Source organism: Quercus suber, unplaced genomic scaffold (genome assembly GCF_002906115.3).
Source record: "Quercus suber isolate HL8 unplaced genomic scaffold, Cork oak 2.0 scaffold_966, whole genome shotgun sequence".
Taxonomy (NCBI): domain Eukaryota; kingdom Viridiplantae; phylum Streptophyta; class Magnoliopsida; order Fagales; family Fagaceae; genus Quercus; species Quercus suber.
Genome location: NW_027070386.1, coordinates 148272 through 164809, shown reverse-complemented (window position 1 = coordinate 164809; position 16538 = coordinate 148272). Strand labels below are relative to the sequence as shown.

At 35.8% G+C, this 16538-nt stretch overlaps 2 protein-coding genes across 2 annotated transcripts; one reads left to right on the top strand and one right to left on the bottom strand.

Annotated features, from left to right (window-relative positions):
• The first annotated feature begins 402 nt into the window (after nucleotides 1-402).
• Nucleotides 403-2608, top strand: LOC112032059 (pentatricopeptide repeat-containing protein At1g26900, mitochondrial). The gene has a single exon (XM_024064764.2). It carries the CDS (start codon nucleotides 435-437, stop codon nucleotides 2256-2258), a length of 1824 nt encoding a protein of 607 aa, XP_023920532.2. The 5' UTR covers nucleotides 403-434; the 3' UTR covers nucleotides 2259-2608.
• Nucleotides 2609-3891: 1283 nt separating this feature from the next.
• On the bottom strand, nucleotides 3892-15248 carry LOC112032054 (PH, RCC1 and FYVE domains-containing protein 1). Its single transcript, XM_024064755.2, has 9 exons — nucleotides 14800-15248; nucleotides 14051-14137; nucleotides 12865-12954; nucleotides 12465-12545; nucleotides 12030-12191; nucleotides 9811-11907; nucleotides 7280-7425; nucleotides 5985-6274; nucleotides 3892-4479 (listed from the first exon to the last, which is right to left on the bottom strand). Exons 1-7 carry the CDS (start codon nucleotides 14845-14847, stop codon nucleotides 7324-7326), a joined length of 2667 nt encoding a protein of 888 aa, XP_023920523.2. The 5' UTR covers nucleotides 14848-15248; the 3' UTR covers nucleotides 3892-4479; nucleotides 5985-6274; nucleotides 7280-7323.
• Between the last annotated feature and the right edge of the window lie 1290 nt (nucleotides 15249-16538).

Genomic DNA, 16538 nt, shown 5'->3' with positions numbered 1-16538 from the left:
TTAAATTGACACTCTAATGGGTCACTATTAACTAAAAATACTGTAATAGATTTACATAAATTATGACTTAAACACATAAAAAAAATCACCAGAAAATTTATATTATATAAGCTCATGTTACACTCAAATTATATCATATCATTATTATATAATAAAAATTGTGTCTTATAAGTTGTGATTGGATCAAGTAGTCACCCTCTCCTTTTGATATTATACTTAAAAATTTAATTTAAAGTGAAACTCTATTGCCAAATTTTATGTTTTTTTTTTTTAATATTCTGATTAAATTTCTAATACCCAGATTTTTTTTTAAAAATTTGCTAATTATTTTATATTATATTATTTTTTAAAAATTTAAAATTTTAAGTAGATATCCTAAGGTAGTACCTAAGTTTTGCCGCCACGAAAGAGGCCAGAGACCCTGCCTGGCTCATATGGCCTCATTATTCAAACTCACATACCTGAGGCAAACATTGAATATTTGGTCCAAACTTGCTAACCCAAAACAACACTACTCTATCTCCTCACAGGACCAAAAGCTCCTTTATTTATTGAATTCTTGCAAGCAAACCTCAGAAACCTCTCAAGTCCATGGCTTTATGGTCAAGACTGGACTTGACCATGTCCCTTTCACTCTCAGCAAGCTTCTTGATACTTCCACTCAAGACATGGAATATGCTGCCTCAATTTTCAAATATGTACAAGACCCAAATTTGTTCATGTTCAATACCATGCTTAGAGGCTATTCCATTAGTGATGACCCAGTACAAGCTTTTGGTGTTTTCAATCATTTGAGGGGTCAAAGTATTGGGCTTGACGAGTTCTGTTTTCCTAGTATCCTTAAAGCTTGTGCTCGTGTATTGGGCATTGTGAGTGGGCAAGGGATTCATGGGTTGGTTTTGAGGTCTGGGCATGGGCTATTTATCAGAGTAAAGAATACACTTTTGCATTTGTATTGTGTTTGCGGGAGAATTGGTGATGCCCGTAAGTTGTTTGATGAGTTTCCTCAAAGAAATGATTTGGTTTCATGGAACAGTTTGATGGTTGGCTATGTTCAAGTATCTCAGCCTATTATGGTATTAGATTTGTATTGGAAAATGTGTAGGAGTGGTTTGAGAGCCAGTATTACCACAGTTTTGAGTGTTCTGTCTGCTACTGGTGATTGTGGAAATTTACTTGGAGCGAAGTCTCTTCATGGGCATTGCATTAAAGTTGGGTTTTGTTCTTATTTAAATGTGGTTACAGCTGTGATTGATATGTATGCAAAAGCTGGGAATGTTGAATTAGGGCGTAGGGTTTTTGATGAAGTTGCTGAAAAGGATGTTGTTTTATGGAATTGTCTAATAGATAAGTATGCAAGAAATGGCATGGTTGAAAATGCAGTAGCTCTATTACGTCAAATGAAACTTCAACAAGTGAAGCCCAATTCATCTACATTAGCTGGATTGCTTTCGGTTTGTGCTGCCTCTGGAGCCATAAATGTAGGCCGATGCATTAATGATTATGTGGAAGAAGAAAAAATGGTGTTGGATATGGTTCTTGGGACAGCTCTAGTTGATATGTATGCTAAATGTGGGTTCTTAGAGAAGGCTATAGAAATTTTTGATAGGATGGTGAGCAAAGATGTGAAATCTTGGACAGCCATGATCTCAGGTTACGGGGCTCATGGGCAGGCGAGAAATGCCATTATGCTATTTTACAGGATGGAAGAGGAGGGGTTTAGACCTAATGAAATCACTTTCTTGGCAGTTTTAAGTGCTTGTAGTCATGGGGGGCTCGTGTCAGAGGGCATGAGATGTTTTGAGAGAATGGTTTGTGAGTATGGCCTTTCACCAAAGGTTGAGCACTACGGATGTTTGATTGATCTTTTAGGTCGTGCTGGGTTGCTGGAGGAAGCACATAAATTAATCCAGAGCTTGCCCATTAAGGGGGATGCTACTGCATGGCGCTCATTGCTTGCAGCTTGCAGAGTCTATGGAAATGTTGAATTGGGTGAATGTGTGAAGAGGGTGTTAGTCAAAATATTTGATGAACATCCCACAGATTCGATCCTTCTCTCTAGCACTTATGCCATTGCTGGAAGGTTGCCAGAAGAAAGAAGAATGCAGGAAATGAAGGAAGATAGCATAATGAAAGAAGTGAAATGTCATTCAGTTGGGACGGAGAAAGAAAAGTTGATAAAGGAAGCTGGATGTAGCATAATTGAGATGGATTCTCAGTGTGGGAACCTAGTTGGGAAAACAAGAGCAACTGAATGATTGACTGTTATTCATTGTCTGGATGACTGACCCAATAAGAGGTGCAATCTATTTCTATTCAGGTCCTTGCAAACTCAAAGTTCTCTCAGACTGCTGACTCTGTCCTAAGATTGTGGTAGAAATCAAAGGATGACAAAGGATTTGAATATTTGATTCTTGATAGCGATTAAAAGAAATCAAGGAATAGAAATCTTTCATGCTTCTATTCAGCTTACTTTGTCTGACCTTTTCCTATAACCATAGCTTTATGTTGAATTCTACTCCAAAACTGCTTTTAGATTATGTAGGCGTAATGAAAATGGAGGGATTAATGAATAAATTAGGTTCAGTTACACTAGATGTTTCTAAAATTTTATGCCTTTTAAGACGGTTGATCAAACAACATTGAGAAACCATTACTGTTCATCATTATTCTCTCTCTCTCTCTCTCTCTCTCTCAGAGTTTGAATTCATAAGGAAAAGATTAAAGAGGAAAGAACCTGGACTAAGCACAGTTAGGTTTTTGGAACATGAGACTACCACAGAAGCAGGTGTACACAATTTTGTGATGGAGTTCCTTCAAGACTTCTAAACTCTAAACCTATCTTTCAACTGTGGTAGAACCGTAGAAGTTATTGCGGGCAGAGGGTTGCACGAGTTCAAGTTTACCTTAAATAAGAAGAAATCAAAGAATAAAATTTTATAGTGCTAGGATTTTACTTTCATAAAATTGCTCTATTTGTGCCACATTTTGAGAATTATGTTTCTGGGTGAACATCATAAGATGAAATTGCTTATAAAATTAAAGGTATCGAAAATTTTGGTGATTTAAAACTCTATTTTTTTCTTTTCTTTTTTCGCCCACTAAGTACTTCATTACACAAAAACCAGGGGAGCCTTCCACATCTACCCAGCCGCATGCTCAGGATCGAGCTGGGGATAGAGGAGAGATGGAATTAATTCCATGCAGGTGGTTCGCTAAGTCATTGCAGTTTAGAATGTTCCTCATGAATCATGGGAAGCTGTTTCAAACAACTAGAGGCTGTATAATGCTCGGTCTTCTCCACCATTATCCTTTGTTAAAATCAACTTTTCGATGCTGGTACAAGGACAAAGCAGGTGAGTACAGTGGCTGCTTATTGAATCACAAGGCAGAAATAATCTATGCTAGGACTGATTTGGTCTTTGGCACTGATCCTCTTGTGACACAGGCAAAGGCAGCTCACATGGTAGTTTCTAAAGCTTGCGAAGACGGTCAGAGGAATATCGTATTAGGATCTCTCCATTGGAAAGAAATCTAACCTTGTATCTAAGACCTTACATGGCAGTTTCTGAAGCTTGTGAGGCCGATATTCCTTAGCATCCTCTCCATTTAGAATGAATTCACTTTATGATGTAATGCACTAAGCATAACTCTCAACTTTTGGACCCCATTTCTTGGCTCTTTTTATAAATGAACTGTTTGAACGAATTCCTCGAACCTTGACCTGGTGATTGGTCCTATTGGTAAGTACATTTATATAATTTAGGACTGACAGTCACAAGGAAAACTCTCTCTCTCTCTCTCTCTCTCTCTCTCTCTCTCTCAAAATGTACACTGATTAGAAATCACAGTAAATTACAAGCACACATTGCACTGTAGCTTTGATCTGCCTTTACATCCAAAAAGATGGGGTACCACTTCATTTAAAAAAATGGATTTATCTTGGCCTTTTGTCAAGAAGAGTACGTATACAAAATGTTAAGCGACTAATATTGGGGAAACGAAAAAATAATATTAAAAAAAAGGGGGGGTAAGGGGAAGCACAACAAGAGCCTATTAGCCTAAAGAAAAACGTGAGACCCAGCTGCAACAGTGTGGAACTTCTTTAACTAGCATTAGAGGCCAAGTATCCAAATTCCTCAAAATCAAATTTTCATCTTTCCATTTGTTCTATCTCTTTAAAAGCTTTCCTTTCTATATTCTGAATTTTCTAGTGTCTCAGTCTACCTTTCTGATTTCTGACCCTGGATCCATGATGAAACTCCACTGAATGATTGACCAAAAAAAAAAATTTACAGTTTCCAGAGGAGAGGAAGAGGGTCATGGAAAATAGTTGTATGAGGCTAGATTTCTTCCAGCGGATGCTAGACTGCCAACTGTATTTTTTACTATGAAGTAAGTATATTGTGTCGCTCACATACTTTGGTCCCGTTTTCAGCCCACCATTTCTCCGCTTGTTCTTCCGTGAAATGCTTCCGGCTGTAGAAAAGCAAATTGAGTTCAGTACACATGGTAAATCCAATTACCAGTTCACAGAGGTAATTGAACATGCTGCACTGAATTCATTAGATTTATTGAGTCATATATGGTATTGTGTAAAAAAATTTGGTCTGCTTCCTTTCATTGGTAGTAAGTTATTGTTTCACTATTTTATGTAAAGGGAGGTTGTACGTAATCATAAAGTTGCTGCTGCTTTTCATAATTATAGATAACATAAAAGCCTTGCTCTGCAGTTTTTCCAAAAAAAAAATCAGGCTATGAGAGAGGCCCATTGGAACGAAGATATAGATATTGGGTGCTATTAATTTGCTTAATGCAGTGTGATTAGTGCATCGACCAAGAGCCTTGTAGCTCGACTGGTTGGCACCTCCTAATGTTTCTAACAAGAACATTTAGGGTTCAACTTTCCCCTCTCCCAGCTATCAAATTATCAAATCAGTGTGATTAGTGCATTGGTTATTCTCCAATATTGTGGGCACATAGTACACTTTAATTGGGTATGACATGGTATCAGGTGCATCAAAAGTTGGACCAATATGTGGTCCCACATATCTAGATCCATTGATCTTATTCTTTCACTCATCTAAACTACTTTTGGAAAACATAGCTTAAATCAAAGAGGAAGAGATGGTATAAAATGTCCTCTATCCAGAGCTAAAACTTTGCCAGGATAAGAGGCGAGTAAGTTGAGCCTGAGATAGATGGTTGAAGGCCTAACCAATTTGCCAAAGGTCTGAACAAAATTAGATAAATATAGCATAAAGCAACATTAAGGCATCAATGTTTTCCCATTAAATTGATTCAATCCTTTGGCTTTTATATAGAGAAGTATCTTCAGTTTCCAAAAAGGATTCTTTTAGTGAAAAAAAAGAAATTTTAGAATTATCCAGATTGGAAGCAAAAAGGGTGCTATCTAATTAAAAGGTGCATATGCATAAATTTCACTCATTATATTTATAATACACACCCAGAGCATTGGGCTATATAATCTGTGGGAACAGGACAGGAGTACAACGTAGAAAAACTATAATGAATTGAATTCAAGTATCTAATCTAGAATTTATTTTTATGTAGCAGAATTGAGGAAAGAAGGATGAAAGGCAAGATCAGAAAAATCAGAAGAGGTAGACATAGCACCAATAACATGATCAGAGACAGATGGCTAGGATGGTTTAAGTATGCAAATTGAATGCCAATTAACAATATGATTCAAGTTGAAAGTTTAAACCAGCATAAGAACAATGACAAGGCTAAAATACTTCAGTTAATTGAAAAAATTGCTTGTTATTGAATCCTACTAGGAGAAGGTATGCCTTAATTCTTTGTTGAGTAGATTATCAATAAACACCTAATTAAAAAGGTCATACTCGGAACAATGAGAGAGATGGTTGATAGACAACTTTATCCTGATTTTGGAAAGACTGATTTCCTAATTTTGTTGAGTAGATCATAATGTTCCTACTGACAAAGGCAAGTGTAAATACCTGAAGCGAACACGTTTCAGTTCATTACCACCACCTGGCAAGGAGGACAAAGTTATATAGACGCCTGGTTGATCATGCACCACCCACTCTCCCTTTCCAGTTGGTTGCTTGGTTCCATTACGTAAGGTTTTGTCTTTTAAATTTCGATTTGACTGAGCCTCTGAAATGGTTCCGTTTGCTGCATGGCTCTCATTGGAGAACTGGTTTTGAATATTGGAGGTGTTTTCAGCAATGGAGCCTTCATTATATCCGGTAGTATGTCCTGGCAGTCTTTCAGCCATTTCCTTCAGCTGTGGACAATTCATTTAAAACATCAGACTATTAACTAGTTAACAACATAGTTGCAAAGATAAGAAGTAACCCCCACCCCCCCCCCCCCCCCCGCCCCTGCGGCCCCCAAAAAATAAAATAAAATAAAAACTCTATATATAGTTACAACACTTAATGATTTTTATTTGTAAATTAGTGATTGAGAAGGTCCTCTACTATCATGTTAGGCTATTCAAACCATGAAAAATTTTCTGTTACCATCCAGTCTTTCATCATATTACTACTTTGGTTTGTTTCGACATAATATTTTCCGAATAATGTTTCTCATTTTCAAGTGTTTGGGGGAACTAAAAAACTTGGTGAAACCGAAATAATTTTTACGAAGAAGGAAGGTTTAGTTTTCGTGCCCATTCTACTCACCCTTTCCGTCCAGAAAAGATGGATTACAAAAAATTTCCCAGGTTAGAGAACTTTCCCCGCGGTCCTTCTTTCAGTTGGTCCTAAGTTCTAACTTTTTTAGTTAATCCTACGAAATGGTAATCGGAAGGGCAACAGGCAACAGACTTTATCTGGGTTTAATTCCTTGATTCCTACCCAAACCTGCATTGTCAATGATTTGTGGAGCTTTTGAATTCCTTGGTGGAGCTTCACTTATTCCCACCATATGCAAGAAACATAGTTATCCAGACAAGCACATTAAACTTGTTTTGTGGTGGAAGTTTTGCAACTTGGATAGCTTCGATTAGCTTATGGAGAAACAGAATATATTCATAATATGATGTTTATGCTAAAGGTCAATTATGTATACAAGCTGACTCACTAAGCCATTTCACTATTAGAGCTTCTCTGCTCCTAAGTTGAAAGTTTAAAAGTCAAAACCCACCATAACTAAATCTTGAAACTCTGATCATTACAGAATTACTAGGGACTAGTTCTTTCAAATCCAAATAATAGAGTGAGTGAAATCAAACTTATTGATGATACTGAAAAATAACCACAAAGCTTTGAACATTTATATATCTTACTTGAGCAGTCAGAGACTTGATAACTTCCTTGCGGATTTGCATTTTCAGCTTTCATCTTCTGCAATGGCAGTGACCTCCTTCAACTGCTTTGATGTTCTTTCAAGTTCAGCTTCAAGATGTTGGGATTTGCTAGTAAGATCTTCCACCTATAAAGTATTTATCATTCAATTTTTACTTAGTATAAAGTAAAAAAAAAAAAAAAAGTAGATAAATTGTTAATCATAAGTTTGATGCAATATAACTGTTGGAAACCAAGTCACTAGAGTCTCTGTATGATAGATGCAGACAAAATTCAGTTGTTTCTCAGATTAATATATGACAGGAAAAAGATTCAAATATCATTGCAATATTTATAGTGTTGATGAGAGTATATTGATTTGCCATATACTTCAAATTGTAGCTTTCATGGACAGGAGTAAACTATTTAAACATAGCTATTCTTGTCCAGTTAATACCACATTATTTCTTTTCTTGTTTCAGCTGTTGCATAGACTTATCAAGCTCCAAACTCCTGTATATCTCGGTACTTTATTTTACATAATCTATGCTTTTTTTTTTTTGTTCCTAGGTCCATTCTTATTCTCTGATCTCTCTCTGTTTCTCTCTAATTTTTTTATAAGTACAGAAATATTCTATTGCAAACAGACTACTTCATGTACAATTGACGTAAAGAAGTCTAAAGAATTATAGATAAGCAATATCATGTATAAAAAGACGATGACTTTCTGTTTATCTCTAATAAGAGAAAATTGGACCAACCATTTTTATCTTCAAGTTGGCAATAAAGGTAACATCTTACCTACACCTAAAAAAAATTTTGGAGTTTGACAGGTTAACCGTGAACTTTCTCTCAGCTTCTTGGTAGTTTTATTTACCCCACTCTATTGCAACTTCAGACTACCTGCTTAGTTTACAAGTTTGTCGTGCTTTTCAGAAAACGCAGCCTTCTTACAAAGCATCAGGTACCCTCATTATGCAACATTGCATACATTAGTTTTACACTTTTTTATATTGGTAATTATAGACGCACCTTGTAGTTCTTGAACATACTACCTCACCCTCTGTCTTGCTCTAACAAGGAGAGGAGGTGCCATCTGAGCTAGCGTGCATTTACAGTTGTGAATAGCTTCATCATATAAAAATTCATTTTCAGGAAGACTATAAGTAGGCATTCTAATTAAATACTGAATTGTGTATAATGCAAGTACAGATATTTCCATGTTGCATTACATATTTACAATTTTGAAACTACTTCTCACCACGGATATTGAGTGCCATTCATATCACTACTAGTTTGTTGTTCCTGAGGAAAACATACATAAATGGGTTGATTTTAGTGATATTCACCATCACTGATTTGTTTGGAAAATCAAGCACTCCCCAGACCCTTCAGAACTTTAACTTGCTGACTTCACTAAGTTTCAAAAGCTTCAACTTCACCATTGTGCATCACACATTGTGGGAGCCTGTACATCATTAGCACTGTAAACGGTCCTATCTTTTTGTGACTTTACATTTAAAAAATGTATTTTCTTGAAGTTGAGTTACTATAAATGGTCCAATCCCTTTCCTGCTCTGCATAACCCACCCTGCCCTACTCTGCCCCGTGCAGGTTTTCCCTGCCTCAAAGAGGTGATGGGGTGTGGATAGGTTTTACTCTTCCTGCCGCGTGTCACCCCACCCTGAATGAGGTAATAGAATACGTTAAAAAAATCAAATTATAAATACGATGTGTAAAAGGGATTTAATTTTATATATTTGTATATATATACATATATAAAATTCAATCTCTTTTACACATTGTATTTATAATTTGATTTTTTTAAACATAATCTGTTACCTCATTAATGTCAAAGCCACCTTATTAGTGATGGAAATACCTACAACCCACCTCATGCCCAACTATCCCTGCGTAGGTTTTCCCTGCCCCAAAAAGGGGACAGGAGCACCCCTAATCTGACCCCAACCTGCCCCGCTGCCATCCCTAGCAGAAATACGTGACAAAAAGATCTTCGGGCTTCAGGTAGCAGTAAGATATCTAGATCTCTCAGAGCTTTTAAAATGGCTTGAATATTGCCCCATACATAATTTTCTTTGGTGAACAAACTTGTCATGCGGTGACCATACCTTTCAGCTGTTTTCAACAGATTATTTTATAACTGAACATACTTCCATAACTCCCACAACTGGGTCATGTTTCCCCATAAGAAGAAAGAGAATGCTGAATGTGCCAAAGGGAAGGATAAGGGAATGAAGTCACAATATTATAATTTATTCTTTCCAAAAAAAGGGGTGGGCGGGAGGGTGGTTCGGGAAGATATGCTGAATGTGCCAAAGGGAAGGATAAGGGAATGAAGTCACAATATTATAATTTATTCTTTCCAAAAAAAGGGGTGGGCGGGAGGGTGGTTCGGGAAGAAGATTCTCTAGAGCATTGACAAATACGTTTATCACATTCCTAAAATTTGAAGTAAATAAGAATTTAGATCTATGCATGCATGAGGTAAATAAAACATTTTCAATATGCTTACCTGGGCCCTTAAATTTATGATTTCTTGACTTAATCTGCCATTTCTATTCTTCGAATAATCAAAAATTTCTTCAGAAAACCGAGCTGGGCTTGACTTTTCTGAAACAGGAGATGTTGATCGAGAACCCATTCTGGAACCAGGAAGGGAAGTTGATGAAACTTTCTTTGACGTTGCAACAAGAGAATCTGATGCTTTTATGGAATAAATTCCCCCAAACTGAAAATTTTCATTCAGAGTGTGAAAGACACGGCTATCACGCAATTCCGTTTTCATGTCAGGCTTTGAACGCCTGGTTTCAAATTGATTGGCCGAGCCAAAAGATGACAATCTGGAGAGTGTTGTCTGTAGTTTATTACCTCGAGTCTCTTTATCTATGGCCTCATTGGATTTATGACACATATTTCCATTTTTGGATTTAGGAGGTCGCAGAATAGAACCAGATTCCAGGGCCTTCTTCAGTTTCATATAACAATCATCACAGACCCGATATGGCCTGTTCATATTTGGAGCTAAAGAAGCTTTCAGAGATTTTCTGTTACTGCAAGCTTTGCAAAAAACCAGCCCACAATTATAGCAATTGTGACGTTTTCTTCTGAAACCAAAAGGATTATGACAACCAGTACATATAGAGTGGTCAGCACTAGATACAGATTTATGAAGACATATAACAGATGTAAAGTTTGAACCACAGGCCACACTCTTTACTAGCTTATCCTTTAAAAAATTGACAAGTGTAGGTGTATTTCTATGAATATTGTCTCCATGGCCTAATTGCCCATTTGAACCCTTTCCCCAAGTATAAACCTCTGCTGTGGAAGTCAGAACTGCAACATGATATGAGCCACAGGCAATCTCCCCTACAAAACTTCTTGAAATTTTACCTTCTACGCGACTAGGAAGTTTTCCATCAGCCTCAGGACTGCCCAACTGTCCATAGGCAGTACTCCCCATTGTATATACTTGTCCCAAGGTCGTCAGAGCAACTGTGAGATTATAGCCACAGGCTACTTGACAAATACTTTGATTAACCAATGCAGTGACGCACTCTGGAACTAGTCTAGATTCTTCATCACCATGACCAAGTCGGCATTTATCTCCATCCCCCCAGGTAAACAGCTTTCCAGAACAAGAGTAACCAGAAGGTTCAGAATTAGATAATTCATCTGTCACTTCAACGACTGCAGCAGTGTGCCAAACACCACATGCAACCCTTGTAGTTCTCTGTCCTTTCAAAGTTTCCACTTCCCGGGGGATACTTGTGCTACTACAGTCACCATGGCCAAGGACACCAAAGGATCCATCCCCAAACGTAAACAACTGGCCAGCTGCTGTCACAACAGCTGTATGCCAAGGTCCACAAGAGATAGATACTACATTTATACCCTCCATTATACCACTTACCTTTTTAGGAATCCAATGACTAACTTCACTTCCATGCCCAAGCAGACCAAAGTTGTGAGTACCATCCCCCCATGTATAAAGATCTCCAGAACGTGTAACAGCACAAGTGTGATACTCCCCACATGCTACTAATTCAATGTTCATACCACTAAGAGTGTCAATGAGCTTTGGGTGGGAAACATCCACTTCAACACCATGCCCAAGCCTGCCTCCAGACTCCTCTCCCCAGCTAAAGATCTCCCCTTGTCTTGTGGCAAGCACAGCATGTCTGCCACCACAAGCAATATTATGAACATCTAGAACTACTTTTGATTCCAATGCCTTAGGGAGAAGGGCATCCATCTTGGAACCATATGAATTCCCAAGCCCGACTCTACGCGTGCCAGCACCCAGCATTCCATTCCCAATACCTTCTCCCCAAATGAAAACATCATTTATGGCATCAAAATCATCATGACCAGATCCATGGCTTGATGAGCTCACAGCACTAGATAAACTAACTCGAAATATCTCTGTTCCTGAATTTTGACCATTTGAGTTGTCTACAGGTGACGATGTTAATGTGGAATTGGGAACTGATTCAGCTTGATAGGAACTTTTATCGGCTGCTGTATATGATATTATGTCGCTGAATGCCTTCCCCAGTCTAGTCTGTGGTATATTCTCACGAGGAACCTCTTCTGTATCTCCTGGATCCTGTTGTAATTTAAAAAATATTAACCCAAGCGAACTGTAAATGCTTAATAGTTACCAGAACTTTATTAAACTAAATACAAAATAAATAAATAAATTTTTTTAAAAAGTTCACTGCTACTGACAAATGGAGCAATAGATGGAGAACTTCTTCGTGTACGAGAATGTAGACTATCTGATGATACACTGCCACATCTTGATTCACTTTTCCACTTGTAGTTAGCTCGACTAATCAATGCCTTGAGACCAGCAAACCAAACTTCAGCTTCTTCCTTGTCTTTACATATCTGTCCATTGGTTGGTAATAGTGCCAAGCAAATACAACAACAACAACAACCAAGTTTTAGTACCAAAATTTGGGAATGGTTTCAGAAAAAACATATAATTTCTAAGATGGCATCCTGCCTTATTTTTCACAAATTAACAAATGAAGCAACTAAGATCATTACAAACAACAGTGACAAAACAATTTTCAGTTAGTGATTTCTATGCTTTATTGTCATTGATCAACTAAATGAGCCTTTTTAAGAAAAAAGAATAGACCACAGAAACACACTCACCAAATCCAAGGACCTATCATTGTATATAAGTGAAAATGATTGATATTCCTTTTCAGGCCGAGGATACCGCTGAAATATTGCCTGAAAGATAAATCCAAAGTTATAAATGTCTAAATTTTGAGAGTTAAGGATAAGCAAATGATAGAATAGAATGAATATATTATCTAAGTAAAGAAAAAGAGAAACAAAATATTAAAAATTCTGACAATAATAAAAGGGTTCTAATTAAACCAACTGAAGTTTAAATCTCAAATATAAACTTCAACTAAAACATTCATTTAAACTTGTGCAAAGTTTATTTGAATTTTTTTCTGAGATCTGACAAAATCAGTTCAACAGTAGCTTGAGAGGCTACCCCACACCATTTTCTAGGAAAGAAAGAATGACTATAGAAACTTACAGTTCGCTGTCCAGGAATAATCCGTGAAACTTGACTTATTTTAAGTTGTTTCTCTTCATTGCCAGAGTACCATATCAATGCAGACTCATCCTGAAAAAAAAAAAAAAAAAAAAAAAAAAAAAAAAAAAANACTAACCCGTTAACGAAATTGTAAAAACAAAAAATATAAAAATCCTAACACAATCCCATAACACTTTCTCTAACAACTCTAAATCCTTATTTTATTTTTATTTTTTATTAAGTAATAACAACTTTAAATTCTATTTCCACAAATCCTTCTAACCCTAAACCCACCACAACCGCACATAGACAAATTCCCTTATTTTTCCTATGTTATCCACCCAACAACAAGTAGGTGTCCCTAAACCTCAATAAGGCTTAGTTTGTAAATTCTTTCATGCAAATCTTAATAATTCTGCCACTAGAAGCAAAAGGAATTTGAACAAAGTTTATTTGATTTTATTTTTCTTCTAAATAGAATAAATTTAGAGGCTTAGCCACCCTAGAGAGTAACTTTAAGCACAAAAGGATTTTTTTTTTTTTTTTTTCAAAGGATTTCTTTGCTGCTTATTGGAAAATGTATCAACTGATATACAGCCACGTATGGTGTGAAAAATCTATGTTTAACAATTCCAAACCAGATAACCAATATAGTAAGAGAGTATCCTCTTTCACTGTTATATTCTGTGCACGTTATTTGGGGAGTTAAAAAGAAATATGTTTTATATATTGTATTCTTTTTCTATTTTATTTTTAATAATATTACTTTCTTACCTATCAAAAAAAAAATATGTTTTATATATTAAAGACATTCCATTCTTGGTTTTCAGCCAAAGCTGAGTTTTGCTGAGACCTAGCAAAAAGACTGGCAACATCTTTCAGTTTAGGTTGTTGGCATTCTAGGTGAAAATGTATCTTCTATATAAAGGACAAATCAAACTAAGACCACAATCAGGTTATCCAAATTACTTTTTTTGGGGTTTAATCATGACTAGGCAAACCTGTTTTGCTGTCAGATGTCCCAAGTATGACTGAACTCTTCTCTCTGGTTTGGGTTCAGCCAGGTTATAAATCTCCATCATTTCAACCACCTAATTTAATTTTTATGGTCCTTTTTACAATTTCGTTAACGGGTTAGTGCAGAATTCAGAAAAGGGAACAATTCCAAATTGCCAGAGTAACTCACAGAAGAAAGCCGGAATGGGCAGAACTTTGGCTTCCCTCTGCGTCCATACTTTAGCAGATATGACCCCTTTTTAAGTGATGCAATGGCCTGTAATTTAAAACATAAAATAAAGTCACTACAAGAGCTCCAGGTGTTGTTCATCAAAAAAAGAGCTCCAGGTGTTCTCATACAAGAGCATAATTTGTGAAAATAAAAACAAAAATGTGATAATGGGAGACTAATACTTCATGATTCAACACCTTAATTGAACAGGAATGCTGCTTACCACCTACTCTGTTGTTGCTGTGTATAACATTAAAATATTGACAAGAATAAGCCAAAAATATCACTAATGAACATGCAAAAAAGTTCTCACTAACCAACAGGTCCATATGATTTAAAAAACAATATCATGGGTACTCATTTTTTAAGCCAAGTACAACCCTACTTAAGCGTGACCATAGTAGCTCCTAAGGGTTAGAACTCAGGACCTACCCCACACTAAGACCCTAAACATTGGGCCATTGCTACTGCAAATTAATTCACTCTTAGATTACAACAACAAAGCCTTAGTTCCAAGATTTCGGGGGTCAGTTATGGATCCTTAACAAACTAGTTAGGGTAGGCCACATGTATATACAATTCACTCTTCAACAAAAACACAAACAATTTTTTTCTATCTAAAATTAACAAAATATCATTTGAATTAAAAGCATCACACATAATGTATAAACACGAAACGAAAGCAAAAGGCGAGGACGGATTTAAACCTTGTCTACGTCCCTCTCGACGAGACCGGCTCTCTGCAAATCAGCCATTTAAGTTGCAATATCAGTAGAAGCTGCTTCTGCTGAGTCACAGAACCAACGCCCATTTGAATTACACGATCCAAAATCATACGCCGCTTGTTTCATGTAAAACAAGAATCAACAGCAATGTACTCTCCAACACAGATTATGGAAAACAAACCAATTCCTTCATCTATCCCATAACCACAACAACAACAACCAAATTTGATAATGCAGCTCCTGAACCCAAACCAAAAGGCCCTAGCAATCCACAATGCCAGAAACACAAAACAAAAAACCACAAAATGTAGAAAGCTTTTACGATCAACCTGAGCTCCGAAAACAGCTCAAATGCGCAAAACCGAAACCCTAGAAATTCGAATTTTTCGGAACTCGTCAATTTTGAGCTGAGAAAAATCAACCAAAAAAAAAAAAAACCACTTAATTTATAAGTTAATTAGATTTTCTCCCAATTTTGGCTATTAATATAATATATATATATATATATATATATATATATAATATGAGTCCCATGAGGAGTGAAAGATTGAGATTAATCATGTAGCATGAGTTAAAATATACCTAATCACATTCACAGACATGTTAATATTCAAAAGTGAGTTAGGTATCAAATTTGATCACTTTACAATTATCATGATCAAGCCATTAGAAGATTATTTGAGTGTTCATAACTTAAAAATAATACAAGAAGAGGTATATAGTGTATCATGTATATGTAACTATTCCAGTACATAATGTTTTCCATTTTGATAGAAAACATTATGTAAATGTTGTTTTTTTGTATTTTCCAATGCTTGATAGTATCAAAAAAAATGAGTTAAAAGAAAACTATATTTAGTCAATAAAAAATGTATGACTTATTTTTAGGGATTGTTTTCACTTTTTTTTTTTTTGGGAAAACAATTCTATCTTACAGCAAGCTAAATAAGGGAGGTTAGAAAATTGTTTTTCAACTCATTTAAGATTGCTACCAAAAATAGGAAAATGAGATAGCTTTATGAAAAATGTGTTTTGAAAACATCGTCACTAAAACAAAAAGAGCGTATATGTAACTATTCAATGAGTGATTTTCTATTTGAATGGCTTAAGTATGCACCACTGTTTAAAAATAAGCATGCACTACCAATTTTGGCACCCTTTCAACAAAATGCAATTCTAATTTCATTTCTTTCTTCATCTAACAACATTCTCTAGTGTAACATTCCAAATTGTCCTTTATAATCAGCTAGGTTTACAGATTGCATGCTTTGAGAATTTTTAATTTAGGTGGTGTCATTGTTATGACATTAAAAATTTAGATATTTTTTTTATTTCTCTTCTTTTTTTTTTTTTTTTAATTGAGTTGCACACATACAAAGTTGGTTTTTTTTTTTTTTAAATTAAATTTTGTAAGGATGTGGGTAAAACCTGTGTTTTACTTCTAATTCCAACATGCACATCATCTTATCATTTATTTAGCATAAGCACAACCATACTCAATCAATTCTAATATCTATATATAAATCCAACCAAATTAGGAGTTTATTGAGATTTTATTATTAGGTTTAGCTTACCTTTAGTACTTTTTTAATTGAATATGTCATTTTGTTTTAAATGTACAATGACATATGGTAGTGGATTTTAATTTCCATATTTTATTTTATTAATGGATGATATGAAAATTTTCATTAAAACAAAAAGAGATTCCAGNTTCAACAAAA

Excerpts from the sequence above, each read along its gene's own strand:
- LOC112032059 (XM_024064764.2), top strand. The coding sequence starts at position 435 with ATGGCCTCATTATTCAAACTCACATACCTGAGGCAAACATTGAATATT.
- LOC112032054 (XM_024064755.2), bottom strand. The coding sequence starts at position 14,847 with ATGGCTGATTTGCAGAGAGCCGGTCTCGTCGAGAGGGACGTAGACAAG. Across the intron at positions 12,192-12,464 it reads ATGATAGGTCCTTGGATTTG|ATATGTAAAGACAAGGAAGA; the intron begins GTGAGTGTGTTT and ends ACCAATGGACAG. Across the intron at positions 7,426-9,810 it reads TCATAAATTTAAGGGCCCAG|GTGGAAGATCTTACTAGCAA; the intron begins GTAAGCATATTG and ends AATACTTTATAG.